General features: G+C 33.1%; 1 protein-coding gene across 1 annotated transcript; it reads left to right on the top strand.

The window, feature by feature from the left end:
* The first annotated feature begins 1,814 nt into the window (after positions 1–1,814).
* Positions 1,815–17,153, top strand: ANGPTL5 (angiopoietin like 5). The gene is made up of 8 exons (XM_007191213.3): positions 1,815–1,910; positions 4,132–4,276; positions 5,913–6,016; positions 6,906–6,999; positions 9,182–9,282; positions 10,918–11,038; positions 13,132–13,317; positions 16,572–17,153. The coding sequence occupies exons 1-8, from the start codon at positions 1,815–1,817 to the stop codon at positions 16,889–16,891; spliced, it is 1,167 nt and encodes a 388-aa protein (XP_007191275.1). The 3' UTR covers positions 16,892–17,153.
* Positions 17,154–18,222: the final 1,069 nt, after the last annotated feature.

Here is an 18,222-nt window from a genome sequence, read left to right as displayed (position 1 = left end):
TTCATTAACATGGTTTCAGAAATTGTTAATGATGTTCTATTTACAGAAGAAAATATAATAACCACTTTATGGCTACAAAACATGTTCACGTAATTTATCTAATTTGGATACTGTTATAACCTTGTGAATTATGTGAGGCAGCGTGTGATGGACAATTTCTTGAGCTTTCACTTTCATCTTGGCTGAGGCTATTTTTTCTTCTGCTGAAGTATTTTCTTGCTGAGGCTATTACTTTTTCTGCTGAAGTATTTTCTTGCTCAAGTAAGAATTTCCTGAATTTGTCTCTGGGCAAGCTGTGAAAGAACAAAGTATATTAACATCTGGCTGATTTAAAATTGCTAAAGTTCTGCCATCTTCTTTTCAACTTTATGAGACGTCAACTAGAAATTTAAGATTAAAGATACATACTCATCTAGTTCTAATATAGATTTTAAAGGTCATCAGTATTGCCAGCAATGTTAGAACTGTATTATAGAACAAGTCAAATAATAATGATGATAATAATAAAAAAAATAATAATTATACCACCTAACGCTTGAGTACTTGTCGTTTCTCTTGCACTGTGCTAAGTGCTTACATATATTAAATAACTGAATCCACACGACAATCCTCGTTCTACAAAGAAAGTAAGCTATAGTGATATTAGGTAATTTTGCCCAAGTTTCCAGAGCAAGGGAGTGGTGAGTCAAGATTCACCCAGGCATTCTGGTACCAGAGCCAGCACTCCCAACCACCCCATGCTGCCTCACTGGAGAAAATGAGAAATTTTCAGTAGAATAAGTGATAAGAGTGTTTGCATTTAAATAGTGCATGGTGAGGATGTAAAGTCAGAAAATAGATAATTTGTTTAAGATATTACTTCATTAATTGATATCTTAGTGCCTATACCATACCAATCACTATGCAAGTACCATAAAAACTATGATCTCTGCCCTGTTGTTCTTGGGCTAGGAAAGGAAATGGAGAAAATAACACCTTGAATAGGAAACAAGACTCAGGAAAATCTTAATTTTAGGATAGTGAAGACTTAGGCATGTTTAAGTGGTGAAAAACAGGAGCCACTATCATGGAGAATTTGAAAATTCACCACAGACATTGATCTATCAACTTTCAGAGAGTGGTAATTTTCACTAGCAATAGTCCCCTTATATTCACAATTTTTGAAGTTTTAACACTATTGATGTAAAACATACAAATCAATTAGAGTCCTAGAAATTTGGCATTATGTGGTTAATGTGACCATCACTGAGAGCTAAATTCAGTTGCAAACATATTTTAAGTCTGAATTATCTGCTCTGGGTGTCCACATTGATTAAATTTCTACTTAGTATTTTGTAGAAATAGTTCCAATGTAATATTCTTCCCTCTACATCACTCATTTCTACTTTCTTACTATTTTTATGCAAACTGGTTCGCAATTATAGAGTTATACCTTATCAAAGGCATTTTTTTCTAAGGGAAAAAAAATCTGACATAAAAAAAGATGATGCTATAAATTCTTGCTTGCTTACTTGATTTAGCTAGCTAGCTGGCTGGCTACTGCCTGTATTCCAAAAGCATGGATTTGCAATGCAGGCATGTAGTGATAAAAAAAGGGTTTGTATAACTTAAAATGACAGGATCTCTAGAGGCTACCTTGTTTCTCATATGAAGGGTGTTTCAAACGAGGGCATGGAAACTAGTAAGTACTGGCTTCTGTTTTTGTTGTACACCTTCCAGAAATTTTTGACTGAAGACTCTGTGTACTAGAGTTCTTTCCACACAGAGCTGACTGATATTTGAAGAAAATTTTCATTTCTCCAACCAAGAAAAATATGATTTATCTTTTCCAAGCTTCACTCTTGTTATTAAATCTATGTATTTTTACTTGTGGAGAAGTTATACAAGGTAACTGTGTGCATCACTCTACGGTAAGAATTTCAGCAATATTATTTCAGCTAGGAAAGCATGATTATATAGTTTTCAAGATATATATTAGATGTTTGAAAAGATTAATTACAGTACTCAATATAATTTATGGGAAAATTAAAGTGTTTATTTAGAAATGCTGAGACTTATGCTTAAATAATATTACTTTTAAACTTAGGAAACCATAAACTGAAGATTGACTCTTAATACATTTCTTGTGAAAAATTGTTAAAGAAATTGCAGGCCTTGGTTAAAAACTAGCCAACAACTTTCCAGTTAACTTTAATAATGAAATATCTGGTAGGTAGTAAAAAAATTCACTTTGCTTAAAAAAAACTATTCTATAAACTTTCATACTTCAAATATAGTCTTGTGACTGGTTACCTAGGAAACGTTAAAATTTAAAATTGGAAAATTTTATTCAAAACAATGTCAGAGTGATAGATAGCTAAGATAGTGTATGCAATACTATGAGTAGATGGTGATTTGGATCTCTATACATTTAAATACTGGCTTATAATTTTTAAATGTTATAAAATGTATTTACCACTGTATCAATACTAAATTCCAAAGTTGAAGCAAGAATAAATTCTAAAAAAGCTACAGAAATATTAATAACAATTCTCTATACTAAAAATTTAAGAATCTTATTTAGATCTAAAAAATATAGTTGTAACCTAAGTTTTTGAAAACATCTACTATGTCAATTATTATAGGAGTTTAGGGGAAAGAGCAAAAAGTTAAAAGTAGATCTATGTAACAAAATGTAAGCATCTTTTTGGGCAAATATCTTTTATATTGTGATTAGCTCTCTACCTTTCTCTCAATATCCAGGTCAAAGAGGACAAAGCTTGTTATTATGTTCTTTAAATTACAGAGTTATTTTAAATCACATAACTTCTACCAAAGAATGTTTTAACATTAAAAAAACCAGTAGTGTGCCAACAAGAACAGATACCTTTAGAATGACATCTGTAATTGGCTTTCTTTCTTTTTTCTTTTTGAATAGTCGTTAGTACTTTTTAATCTCCTACCCCATCTTGCACCTTTCTCCTTCCTTCTCCCCACTAGTAATCACAGGTTTGTAGTTGGTTGTTGGCTTTTTATTTTAATTTAAGTTAAATTTAATTTTTAAAAACTTTATTGAAGTGTAGTTGATTTACAATGTTGTGTTAATTTCTGCTGTATAGCAAAATGATTCAGTTATACGTATGTAGCTGAATATATATATATATATATATATATATATATATATCCTTTTTCATATTCTTTTCCTTTATGGTTTATTACAGGATACTGAATATAGTTCCCTGTGCTACACAGTAGGACCTTGTTGTTTATCCATTCTATATATAAGGTTGCTGGCTTTTTAAAATGATATCTGTTGTTGATTTTGCAATGCAAAATTCCGTGCTTTTTTCTGTTATCACTGCTACCTTTTATTTTTTAATTTTTTTAACTTTTTATTTTATATTGCAGTATAGCCAATTAACAATGTTGTGATAGTTTCAGTTGCACAGCAAAGTGACTCAGCCATACATATACATGTATCCATTCTCCCTCAGACTCCCCTCCCATCCAGGCTGCCACATAACATTGAACAGAGATCTCTGTGCTATACAGTAGGTCCTTGTTGTTTATCCTTTTTAAGTATTCACTGGTACCTTTTACATCTATGCATACTTTACCTTTCAAATCTGTAAATACTTTAGCTTATACAAAAGCAACAATTCTCCTGCACATTTCCCCCAAACCACGATTCCTAATAACTAGTGGCAAAAAGTGTTTTTGGCATAGAAATGTTGTAGGCATCTCAGGGAACCTTCTTAGTACCCATTCAAAGAACTTCAAATTGCACAATTCTTGTAAGAGGGATGGTCAGAACTATATCGCACATGGAAATGTGTAAAAGTTAAAGGTCAAGGCCATAGAGCCACCACACTAGAACGTAGACCCTAAATGATTCCTTTTGGAATTGGAGAAGAAAAAAGGAGAGCAAAAATAATGAATTAACATATATTTATTGTTCATACCTAGATTCTACCCATAAGGTTTATTTGTGGAAGTTTGAACTAACCAGTTAATTATGTTTTTTTCTAATGATCATCCTTGTATATGTCCTGAAATCTCATCTTTTTTTCTATACTCTTCTTATTTATGACATATTAGGTAAAATAACATATTTCATATATTTTTTCTTATTTCTATTTTTTTAATATAAAGGATTCTCCAGTAGTTAACATTGTAGAAGATGAATCTAATGCAAAAGGTGAAAGTAAAAGTAATGCTACTGTTTATAAAGAAGATTGTGAGGAATCATGTGATGTTAAAACTAAGATTACAAGAGAAGAAAAACATTTCATGTGTAGTAAGTATTAAAAATAACCACAATTATACAGGTATATGATTTATTATTTCTAGGGTAGAGATGGAAAAATATACCTTAGCATTTGTGTGGGTCATTTTATATATATCCTGATCATCCTAGGCCAGGAGTTTTATGTGTTTGGCACATAGTAGATGCTTCGTAAGTGTTTGGTAAATGAACAAATCCTTCTTCTATATAATATGGCCCAGTGACACCAACTAGCCACATAGGGAAGGGGCGAGCCAGAAGGAACTGATAGTATCAATTCGCCTAGCACTGTTTTCTTACTTCCGTCTGAACAAATGGCAAATTTCACCTGAGTTTTGAGGGGGAATTCACTAATATTGAGTAAATTCTACAATAGATATAATACAAATTCACAGCGAATTTATGTGGCAAAGCATAAAAAATAAAAAGTTTTAAAATCTCCATTTTTGTTTAAAACTAGCAACAGTGCAGTAATTTTCATGATCTATTTATATGTACATAGGCGGTGAAATGAGACGGGGGATCAGAAATGGAGGAGGTTCTGATCCAGTTCTTATAGGACTGTAACTCCTAGGTCAGAAAGTATAAAAAGCTTACTTTATTGTGTTTAATTCTATGTGTAACACAGGTATCTCAGGCTTCTCAAACCTATGACTGTGGCTTTAGATCCATTAAGACAGATGTCTAAATCCAGGGAGTGTCTAATAGAAAGTGAGAGACTGAAAGTAAAAATGAGAGATGAAGCTGGGTGAGGTAGATTTTAAAATATCACGAATTGTTAATGTGATTCTACTGCTAGAGTAAAAGTTAGGAACATAGAAATAAATAATTTTTAAAAGAATAATGTATGCCATAATGTGTGACTCCTTTTGTTGTAAAGGACATCATCAGTATAACTGAATAAACTTGGATAAAATCTGAGAAGTACATGGTAGTCAATGTTTATTTCCTGATTTTGATGGCTGTGTTGGGGAGAATGTCTTTGGTGTAAGAAAAACACACTGAAGTATCCAGGGGCATCATGGTGGCATGCTCAAAAGAATTAAGAAAAAGTTCTTCATACCGTTCTTGAAACTATTCTATAAGTAAGATTGTTTTAAAATAAAAACAAAAATACATAGTAAAAGTTTAACCAGAAACCAACCAGCTAAAACTTTTGACTAAGATTTATTATGGGTATATATGTATGTGTGTTTGTAATTTGTTTATATAAAAATATAGCATTAATAGAAAAAAATTTAAAGAAAGATTTACTTTTAAAATTAACTTACATGATATGGAATTATTGCCTTTTACTTTCTTATGTAGTAAGAATTGATGAGTCTTGGACCTCCTGCTTCTGTACCTCTCATCTTATAAAGTGAGAATTGATATTCAGAAAGTTGTCTCTCATTTATATCAGATTAAATTATTTGGGGGTAATCTAAATTATTAGGAAGCATACTTTCATTGGGAGGTATTGAAACAATTGTTTTCTTGGATAATCCTGGGTTGAACAAAAAAGTACTAACTAGATTATGCAATTCTATGTATTAGATTGAGCTTTATTGTTACATATCTATCCAAAATCATTTTGAAATTATTTTTCACTGTACTTGTTTTCTGTAACAAAATAATATTTAGCAAACACATTTTATTATGATTTAAGGAAATTTGCAAAATTCTATTGTTTCTTATACACGAAGTACCAAAAAACTACTAAGAAATATGATGGATGAGCAGCAAGATTCCTTGGATTATTTATCTAATCAGGTATGGATTTTTTAGAATTGTGTTGTTATTGTATGTGTACATTGATATACTTAGCTAGAGGTATAATTGTTTAATTTTTTAATACATTAAAGTCCATACATCTATTTAGTGCCTACTATGTTAGAGGCACCATAGTAAGCCTCAGGCAAACAGAAAGCAATAACAACAAAAAAAGATCTTCACTTAAAGCTTATACAGTCTAAGCGAGCAGAAAAATGTATTGAAAATGTTGTGAATGCTGTCAGAGAGATGCACCAAAGAAATTCAATATCTGAGCTATGAGAAGTGTTCCCAGATGACAGAGATTATGAACTGAATCATGAAAGATGGATAAATGCTTCAAAGGTCACAAATGTTGGGTAAGAAGAGTAGGACCTTCCATTCTGGGGAACTGCTTGAAGTGGTGCAGGGGTGGAGTGGCTGGTGAGGTTGAGGTGTATAAGGAAAACTGACTTAAACAAATAGGAGCTAACTCATGCCACACCAAGGAGTCATCGAAGTGTCTGAGCAGGGAAATGCGATGATTAGATTGAGAGCTAGTGAGGAGGATGACTTGAGGAAGAGCAGAGGGAGGAGACAGGGAGATCAGATAAGAAACTACAGCAAAGGAGCAGGCAAGATACAAAGAACAGATCTGCAAGGGCAGTCAAATGCAGAATTGGGCAGATGAAAGCAACGTGTAGGAGGAAAACAGTACCCAATTTAATGATTGCTATTTAGTAATGCCTTTCTTTACTGCTTAGAGCAGTAAGGAATTCAAAAGAAAATTGGGCATTATATATATTTCAAAGCTGGATTTATAAGAGGCTTAGAGATATCACTTATAAAATTCAGCTAAGAGAGTTTTGTTCAAATATAAATTTGCTTAAATGTATGCATGTGTGTTTAGGTTAATGAGCTCATGAATCGAGTTCTCCTTTTGACTACAGAAGTTTTTAGAAAACAGCTGGATACTTTTCCTCACAGACCAGTTCAGTCACATGGTGAGAACTTTGGTATTTCACCCTTTTCATACTTGTCTTTTATTGCTTAAAAATTTCCTGGACAGGTTGATGCATTTAGAACTTCTGTTTAAAAAATACAGCTCATTATCTTCTAACAGACTGGAGGAGTAATACCTGCCAAATTTCAACCCAGACAATGTGTACTTTCCTGAATTGGGAAGCTTTTCTGACCATTTGAAAGCTATGGCTGTATGCAGATATTCTGAATCTGTTGAAAATTGCATAGTTTTATGTAACTGAATTCAGGTTCTCCTTTTACATTTTAATATTAATAATCAATCTTCAGTTAGAAGAAAAGAAGGTCTCAGAATTCCTCCCACCTGTAAAAAGTATTTTTAACATGTTTGAGATGTTTCAAATTGGGACATAAAATTTGAAAAGAAAAAGAAACTTAAGACAAAAGAAACTGGAATTTAGCACTGTTTATACTAAAACACTGTATAGTAATTCCTAAAGTCATGGGTTTCTAAGAAAAGTGCCCTATATATCTTACAGTTGTGAATTAATAACAAGAAGTTCCAAGCAAGTAAATATTTATTGACAGCCTAATGAATGATCTTTCTTTTTTTCCTTGCAAAGAGAAGGAAATAAACTGTTACTGAGAATCACCTATGTGTCAGGTATTATGACAGGCACTTTCACATGTTATTTTTTGTTATTCTATTATATCTCATTTATTTCCCATAAGTGAGTAGTGTAGGTAGTGTAACATGGTGGTTATGAGCATGGACTCTGGTGTCAGATCACTTGTCTTCAAATCCCTCATCCACTGTTTCCTTGATATCAGTTTCCTCATCAGTAAACTGATAGTACCTACCTCATATGGTTCTTATGAGGATTAAATGAATAAATACACCAAAAGCTCCTAAAATATTGCTTGATGCATAGTAAGACAGTATAAGTGTTTGCTATGATGATCACCATACTCAGATAAGGAATATGGAGCCCAGAAACATCTGAATAACCTGTTCATATTTATTTGGATGGTGATGGCAAAGCAGATATTCCAACTCAGATTAGTCCTTCATTGTAAACTTCTATTATCATATCTCTGAGCATAAAGTTATTATGAAAATGTCTCTTAGCAATTCAGAAGAAAGGCAACAAATCTATATCTTCTAGAAATGAAGGGGAAAGCAAACAATTTTTTATAGCTAACTTTTTGTAGATGACATTTTCTGCATATTTACTGTGCGCTAGGCACTGTGCTAAGTGCTTTATATTGATATAATGTCTTACTATGTAAATCGTCAGAATGACACTATGAAGTAGATAGTATTATTATTATAGCAATATTGCACATGAAGAAAAGTAGGTAAGTAACTTAGCTAATGGTTCTGGCTAGTAAATAGTAGAACTAGGAATCTAACCCAAGCTTCTGGCTCTGAAGTCTCAGGCTTTCATGTGTTTGTTCTCTTGGTAACTGATGCTGTAAGGGTTGAATTTGTTTTATCACATTTATAAAAGATAACACAAAGTAAAGTATATCAGAGTAAACTATAATATCCTATCTACATAATATATTTACAATCCCCTAGAAAGGGGAGTGCTTAAGAGAAGCTGATTATAGACTGCTACAGTTCTAGCTATTGTCAACAGAGCAGGCTCTAGCCTCAGCGTCATTTTCTCTGGTGAAGAAAGTGATTTCCCCCTCCTCTCCCTTTGCCTGTTTGTAATGGTGGGCCCCCAAACACCAGAATCTCTGAAATCTCAAATAGTGGAGAAAGGATGTGTCAATAGTAATTAATCTACTTATTCCTTTGGATTTTCTCCTCCTCATTCACACAGATTTCTGTTACACATTATGTTCCCAAAATAAGCCTAGATTTCTGAAAGGGCATTATTTATTGGACAAGAGAATGCATAATCATAAAATATATTAAATAAATGTTGATACCAAATGGAATACTAATCAATAACAGTGAGTTAGTTATTAGTGAAGGTTTATTGCAGTATAACTTATTCAATCCCAGTTCCTACATCTATCTAGTTTCTTATTTCTAAAGTTGAGATAATTTTTCATTTTCAAAAAGTTAAAATCATCATTACTGAACATTTTAATAGTAATAATTTCAGATAGCACTGTCAATTCTCTGTTATAAAATGATTGTCTTAAATGTATATGTGGAAATATCCTAAATAACTAATTTTACTTTTCTAGGTTTAGATTGTACTGATATTAAAGATACCATTGGTTCTGTCACTAAAACACCAAGTGGTTTGTACATAATCCACCCAGAAGGATCTAGTTACCCATTTGAGGTAAAGTTTTCCCTTATTATATGGAATAGGATAGGCATCTAATTTATTTAAATAATATTAGAATTTTAATTGTTTTAATATTTTAATTTTTCTTAAAAATTTTAAAATAAATCAGTATAAGTTCCAGTTTCAAAATTTTTGTTTTCTGGAATTCTTTGCCCAAACCACAAACCAATAAAAGAGCTAGAGGGTCTTTCACTTTTCTATTTGAGTGTTCATGGTTACACTCTTTAAAGTAAATCCATTTGGTGCAAGATCTTATATTATCCTTACAGTAGGCAGAACTATGCAAAATAAATACTTACTTGCTTGAATTAGCTTATGGATATTAAAAAATAATTGTGTGCTTTGCCTTGGGGCTTGCTAAAAATACTTTAGTTTCTCTTCCTACACTTGGTTATACTTTCTTTGGATGATAAGTGATTTTTTGTGATTGTATAAGAAATTAATAATTAAAAAAACCTTTCACTGAATTGTGAGACAGATTGAGAACCTGATCCATTTCTTAAATCAAATCAAATAAATTACTCTTATATTTATCCTTAGTAGTTCTATACCATGATTTCTAGAAGAAATTTCTACTAGAAATTATGTGTTATTAAAATTATGTATTATAATATTACTATATTACATATAGTCTATATAATATATAAAAATTATATATATATAATTTTCTGGTTCCTTTTTTGTGCATAAGAAATTTATAATATCAATATCACACCTTATTGATAGTCTTTATTAAAATATTTTTTTCTAAACCAGTTTCTCATCTCAGAGATACTAACATTATTTTTTGACATCTATTGACAGGATGTCAAAAATTGGGAACTAAGTGGGAAATAATTTTAAATTACCTAAATTACTTCACCTACAGATTCAAAAATGGGCCTGAACAGATGTGGAAAGGGAAGGCTTCTAATTTTGTGAAGAGTGGGATGCATAATTACCTCTTTGGTGGGAAAGTGTTGGTTCCCTAACTTCCTCCACACTGCCTTTTTCTGTCTGTGTGTGGGAAGTTTCTGATGGGGAGGATTGCTCTGATTTTCTCACTGTGTCACTTCTATGGGTCCCTTTATGGTTGTCCTCTTAGAGGCATTTAACAGAGCACCACAGATGCACCTATGAGTGCCTGCTGAGATGGGGCACAAATCATGCCTTTCTGTCTGAAAATCCCAGTCTGAACACAGCCTTCCAGGCTTTTGGAGGAAAAAAAGCAATCAAAGACAGGCACACAGGCATATTTAACGCTGTTTTTAAAAAATCAGTGTTTTAATTAAAAGGAAAAGTTAATTTATAAAGAAATACATCACTCTGCCACATCAGATTGGTACAGTTATTACTCAACTGAAAAATATTTATGGAGTTGAGGAATAAGAGGGTAACCTTAAAATGCTACAAACACATATGTTAAAAAAATGACTGATACAGGGACCGCAATTAGGTTTGTTTTATAATAAACAGTATTATTTCTAGAGATTTAAAAAATATCTGAATACATTAATGACATACAGTTGCACTGAAACTTTCAGTGGAAGTATCTTCTCTTTCTCTAGGCTTTAAGGGTGAAGTATAAATTTTATATCAAAGAATGAAAATAATATTATGTTACTTTTGTCTTTTCTGGTTTTATTTTAGGTAATGTGTGACATGGATTACAGAGGAGGTGGTTGGACTGTGATACAGAAGAGGATTGATGGGATAATTGACTTCCAAAGGTTATGGTGCGATTATCTGGATGGATTTGGTGACCTTTTAGGTCAAATTTTATTTATTTCTCCTCTTTTTTCTTCTTTTTGATAATATGCCTATGGACTCTGTCTCTATTGGTCAAACTGTTAGTAAAAATAGCAAATCCTTGTGAATATAAAAATATGACAAATTACCCTCTGGTTATATGCCAAATTACTTAAACAGGTCTTCAGTTGGGATATGAAAATCTTTATTTTTAGTTGAAATGTGATTTGAGTGAAAATTCTAAATTGTCTTATTTATTAAGTATTGATTATGCACCCAGCAGAATTCTGGCAGATACTCAATAACTATTTGTAGCATGAAAACCTGAATGAGCAGGGACCTTGATATTCTTGAGATTTGTGCTGTGTCTACACAAGCATACGAAATAGAAAATTGAGGTCCATGGCTGTAGGAATTCAAATTACGTAAATGTCAGTAAAAATCACTATGCTCAAAACTTGGAAAATGTAAACCCCAGGTGAACTGTAAAATCTGTTCACGTTATTACCACATGGCAGCATCAACTTTTGCTGGTGAATAGAAGCACCAGTATTTCTGAACCCTGCAGAATTTTACATTAATTGGAACATTTGCAGGTGACTTTGATCATTTTTATGCTATTATTTTAAGTTACTGTTGTTATAATTTAAAGTCTCTAACATCCCATAATAATGTCATCCAAGGATTTAATAAGTGGTGGTGTTTGTCCTACTGCTAAAAACCCTACAGCATGCCAATGGTGTTAGAAGGGACATGAAATGTAATAAAATATCATAAGTAAGGCCAAATAGCTGCCATGCTATGGAATGCAGTTGATACACTTGTGTTTTCTCAGCATTACCTCCAATTTTCCAGTAAGGGCTGCCTTCTGAATTGAGCTGTCATAGATCTGCAGGCTCTAAGTTGTTATCTTCCTTACTTAATGCTTATTTCCATGGGAAAATTATCTGAGTTTTGACAAAAAATGTCTTCAGGCAGGTATACTTCACATAAGCAGACTGCTTTGTACTTGGCCTATTTAAAAAAATAAACTTGGGATTAAGGAAAATGTATTGTTCAGTTAAATCTGAAGTTGGGGTAGAGGGGAAAGATGGCAAGGACACTTAAATTGTGGTGTCAGACTGTGAGAAACTAAGCGGGCCCACCTTCCTTCTTGTACTTCTTTTTTACTTCCTATACTCCCTTTCTTCCAGTATTTCTTCAGAATACTTTTCAGTTCTAAGTGGGAATGTAGCTAAAATGCCCCTGTAAGGCCTGGAGAGTGACTTAGTATCTTAGCTATAGTTTTAAGATTTGAATGCTGTCACATTGTCCCCCAATTCTTGAAGTTTGCTCTGACTAGATCCTTACTTCCTTCAGTAATTTCATGATTCAAGCAGAGGGATATACTTCAGAGCAGGAGTGTCCACATTTAGGTTATGCCACAGTGAGTAGAGGGAGGTAGCAAGCCATTGGCTAGAACATGCGAGAAGAATGCAGTCTGAATTAGGGAGCTCAATAATCCATCTTGGATCTATAATCATCTTGGAAATATTGACCCTTAACCTGGGTATGCTCCAGTGTCGCTACCTTATGTCCTCATTCATAGGTAACTGATGAGCTGCATTATAACAAAGAAATATTTGTTCACAAAACATTATTCTCAAAGACAGAAAAAATAATTTCTACTGAGCATTTTCAGAAAATATTTCTTTAGGAGTTGCTGATTTGGAGGTTAAACCTCTTATATTTACTGGTACACATCATTTTGTTCCCTGCCATAATATTTGAACTCATTTTTTGTTGACATGCCTTAAGGTAAAACTTGACTTTTTACGTGATCTTTAAATGAATTTTTGAATTTAATTTGGGGAGATAAAAAAATGAAACAGAGACTGCTTATCCCAAGTTTAGTAAAGTAGAAGTGGGAAGATACACATATGTATATGTTTTGGTAAATTAGGCAAACACTGATAATTTGAACCAGGGCAATCTAGTCTCTCAAATAATTTATGTGTGCCATTTTGGAGTTATTGGAGTTAGTTATAACACTAAGCAAAATCAAACACTTAATAACAGAGGGTTATTCTAACTTGTATTAAAATATATTTAAAAAAGCATTTTTTTTTTAAACAGGTGAATTTTGGCTAGGGCTGAAAAAGATTTTTTACATAGTGAATCAGAAGAATACCGGTTTTATGCTGTATGTGGCACTGGAATCTGAAGATGACACATTCGCTTATGCATCATATGATAATTTTTGGCTAGAGGATGAAACAAGATTTTTTAAAATGCACTTAGGACGATATTCGGGAAATGCTGGTAAGTTTTTTATTCCTAAAGTTATCCAAAAGATTTAAATATAGCTGACTCAATATTAGATGAAGATAAAAGTAATGCATTTCTTTTGGTATATGACACGTAACTGATAACAGAATAGGTTAGGAATGAGAAAACTGGCTAAGTCTTGAGTTTTGAAACTCTGCTATGATGGTTGCATCACCTCGTGATTTTGAAGTGCTTTATACACTTTAAAACAATTTTGCCATATGTAATCACAATTGATTCTTTAGATAGCGAATCTGTGGGGCAGGCTGGGAAGGCATTATTTACATTTTCATGTACTGAGAGGCTGGTGTTTAGAAGTCATAGAATGTTAGAGCTGCTCTTCACTCTTCTCACTTTACAAGTGAAGAAACCTGAAAGATTAAGTGACTTGCCCGAGTCCCAGCTCATCACATCTGAGCAAGGGCAAGGACCCAGGCTGATAGAACAACTAGTTTAGTGGGGGCTTTTTTTTTTTTTTTTTTTGGCTATATCTTGGTACATCTACTCATTTCCAAATAAGTTAAATTTTTAGAACTTCAAAATACTTGATGTTAAATTCATATTTTGATGCTGATATTTTAAACTTGAGTTAATACTAAATTCAGCTCTCCTGTTCATTGCTCATCATGGTACTTGTTCATTAGGTATGTTTAGTGTTAGAAATCCAAAAATGAATGAGTTGTGTTCCCAGTTCTTTAACTGATCACAATATAGAGGGGGAGATTAAATAAAACTGAAAACACAGAATACCGATAGAGCTTTGGGGGCTAAAGAGAAAGAGAGAATGATTCCAGTGGATTGCATCCAGAAAATCTTCATGGAAGGGTAGTTTTCAACAAAGAATTAATGTTAGAGTCAACCTGGGATGCTTTTTGAAAGTACATACTCATGCAGAATCTGATCCAGTAAGTTTGGGCCCAGGTATTTGTATTCACTAGATGGATATGTTGGCATCCTTATAGTTGAGAATCACTGATCTGTACTTGGAGGAATGGATAGGCTTTTGACAAATGAATGTTGGCAAACAGAGCAGCTTGAGTCAAGGCACAGAGGGAGGAAAATTACTGGGCATGAGAAGTTGCCTGGTATGGATGGAATCTCTGATATCTGAGGGGGTGTAGACTTAGGATATTAAGTAAAAGTCTGAAATTAAAATATTGACATATAGGGACAATTTTAAGGAGTTATATAATTTTTGAGGCTTCATCTCTAAAAGAGTAAAGAACTATCTAAATATGGAACATACAATGTTAGGAAAAGTTTATGTGGGATTTCTCTAGAAGATGACTAGGATCTCATTAGAGGATACAATTTATAATGGCAAGAATTTTTTCATTTTGGAAGCCTCAAATTTTGTCATGCCCTATTCTGCCTTTTCCCAATAAAGTTGTTAAGTAACTTTCAAATGTTGATCACATAATATAATCAAAATAAAGAAAAAGATGTCAAAAGAATGTAAAGATAACAGTATAGTTAAGTATGATCAGGTATTTGGTAGAGGTGAGCCAGACATTTGACTTTGAGCTCAGAGCAAAAATAGAAATATGAAATTTGAACATTTGAGGAGCACAGTTGTTCCATGAGGACACATTGTCCTGGTTTTAAAACTTGAGAGACATTTTTCTGGGTTCTTAGAGAAAACAAAGTGTCATGTTTTCTAATCACACTCGGACAGAAAACCTAACAGTGAGTTTTAATGGGCCATTTCTTTAAAAATAGACCTATGCATTATATTTTTAGAGTAAATTATTAAATATAATCCAGTGAGGAGCTCATATAATGTATGATCCTTCTGATAGTTGGACTTAACTAGGGAGAGTATCTGTGGAGGGATCATATAATTTAGGCAATGATCCATAAGTGTTGTCTTTCTCATTTGAACTTCTGAAAGGTTTTGCACCATGTGGTATTGAAAATGATATTCTCCCTGCAAATATGTGCAATTTTGACATTTTGTTCCTATGAAGTACATGGTCAGAGACAGGGCTGGGGTACAGGATAGGCCACTACCATTAGTGAAGTTCTCCAGGTTCCTCAAAGACATCTCAAAAGATGCCAAACATTTGGAACATAATGAAACAAACGTGGGCTTTGAATTCTTCAAAGATTTTACATAGCTTCACTTTTACTTAGTGTTTCAAACATTTTAGCAAATTTTATCTATAAGTGAAATCTGAGTACAATGGGACTAATTAGAATCTTTTATTTATGTGATTTAAAAGAAACAAACAAACATGACTTCTACCCCTGCTACTTAGTTAGCCAGGTTGCCTTGGCCAAGATACTTAATCTTTGAAGATTACTGTGACTATCAGGGATACCATACATAGAATGTCCAATGTAAGTCTTTAAAATATGGTGGTGTTTTAACTACTATCCAATTAGTATGCATATCATGTGGAGAGCCATGAAGAAAAGGCATACCTCAGTGGTATAGCTGATTTTTTTCTTGAGGGCATTGGGCATTTAATGTAAACTTGGTGGTCCCTAAATGAAATCAAACAACTTTTGCAGTTATAAATTTGTTCCTTAAAGGTAGAGGTTTCACCTTCATCCATACCTCTCTATCTAAAGTGATGTAAAATGGTACTGGTATAAAAATTTGTGTGTAAATTATTTTCTCTTCCTAAATTACCAATTACCATATTACTCTTCCCCAAAGTATGACAGGTTTATACACCATATTTTTGACCTAAATTATCTGCTTCTCTCTACACAGCCAAGCTTCCATTTTGTGATTTGTGATTTTATATCGAATGTCCACTTATTCTTTTTTTACATATTCTGAGCCTATTTATATGAAATAATTGGAGTGACAAAATTGTAGAAATGGAGAGCACATTAGTGGTTACCAGGGGTAAGGGATGGGATTTAGTTTTTAAAGCAAATGAAGGAAACTATCATTCAATTTATACTGCTACTGTTTGGTCCTTTCATACAATCATGCAACGATTTAATAGTTTTCAATTTATTAACTGATAATATGCAAAGTTTTCCTAGGCCATCACAGACCACCATAATTTGTTCCAACAAATGTCTACTTAAACATGCCTATCATGTTGAGGAATTCATTACCAGATCTTGGCATATTGCACCCGGAGGAGAGATTTTAATATAACACCTAGTAAAATATAATTTAAACCTTAGTTCTGGGATGTAATGCTTTTGCATAATGGGTTGGTAAAGGTTGATTAAAATTACAAAAAATGCCTTTAAATTTCGTCATTAAAAAAATCTATTTTACCTAGGTGATGCATTCCGGGGTTTCAGAAAAGAAGATAATCAAAATGCAATGCCTTTTAGCACATCAGATGTTGATAATGATGGATGTCGCCCTGCATGCTCCATCAGTGGTCAGTCTGTGAAGAGCTGCAGCCACCTCAGTAACAATACCGGCTGGTGGTTCAACCAGTGTGGTCTCGCAAATCTGAATGGCATTCATTACTTCCCTGGAAAATTGCTTGCAACTGGAATTCGATGGGGCACATGGACCAAAAACAACTCACCTGTCAAGATTAAATCTGTTTCAATGAAAATTAGAAGAATTTACAATCCATATTTTAAGTAATCTCATTTTAAATTGTAATGAGTGTTCCACAGTTGTTTTTGATAATATATAAACAATTTTACATAGTTTCTCTTTTTACTGAGTGTTTCAAGCATATTAGCCAACATTTAACCATAGGTGACTTCTAGGTATTATGAGTCTAAATAGAAATCTTTAATTTTGTAGAGTTTTATAAAGGAAAACATGGTTCAACGTATGCTTTTACTACTAATTATATTAACAATATACAATAAAATTTGTTTTGAGTGTATTGCAACCTATCTACCTGGAGTCTGTTGTCCTTTTAAAGAATTTTCCCTTTTCTTTAAAGCATGTAAACCATAGTGCATTATTAGGAAAATTAAAGAAAGTGTTATACTTATTTCTATATTTATTTGAAATGGCTAAATATATAATCTACAGATAATTTCTATTGAAGACAGTTACAAGGAATAATTTTGTGCAGAGTAATATATAAAGTTCACATAGTTTAAAAACCTTACTATTTCCAGGTGATTCCATAATATTTCACAGGTAATAAGAGTTTGCTGCAAAAATAAAGTCCTTCTTGTTTTCCTATTTTATTGTGGTTAATAAATTTATTCTTATTTGTAATGAACTTACTATACATTTGCATACTGATCAGTTGCATTCTAAAACACATTTATATCCTAACTCTTTTTAAGGCAATAGGAATGGTATGAGCTTTAATTGAAGGAGAAAGAACAATGAATCAGTGGTCTAGAGGTGGCTCTAGGAGCAAGCTTTTTTTAGGAAGTTGGAAGGAGTTGGAGTGGCAAGGCTTCCATGGGAAAACACAGCAAGGAATGTGCTAGACCACGTTTAGTTAATTAAGAAAATTAAGGTTGAACAGAAAAGTACTTTGTCCAGAGTTAGGGTTAAACAATGGGTAGAAGTAGCTGAAAAGTGAGGTGGGAGGAGGTCTGAATTAAAAATACATATGAGGGTACAGAGATCACGGTGAGTTATCTGAGTACAGCAGAGGGCTTAGTTTAATCAGAACATAGAACCTGATCTGAGTTCAGGGATGAGCAAAAATGACATGGTCACCTTTCAAGATTGCTTTCACTTTGATCTCCTCACCAAGCAGTGAATAAACCATGTACAGAATATAGATGGGATACAGTTGCAAATGGTTGAGCATGGTTCCCCATGGCTTCCCGTCCATCTCATAAAGGCACAGTTGAGGCTCTGTGTCTTGACAGTGAGGTAAGATGCCTACTAGGTTGCAGGAGCAGAGAACTGTAGGTTCACTGCCTGCAGTGATATGAGTACCAGAAACAAATTTATATACAATTAAGGAAAGAATTTTGCTACTCAGCAAGCTACGT

This window comes from Balaenoptera acutorostrata, chromosome 9 (assembly GCF_949987535.1).
Source record: "Balaenoptera acutorostrata chromosome 9, mBalAcu1.1, whole genome shotgun sequence".
In the NCBI taxonomy this organism is placed as follows: domain Eukaryota; kingdom Metazoa; phylum Chordata; class Mammalia; order Artiodactyla; family Balaenopteridae; genus Balaenoptera; species Balaenoptera acutorostrata.
The sequence above is the reverse complement of the archived record's forward strand: the minus strand, read 5'-3'. Positions and strand labels throughout refer to the sequence as shown.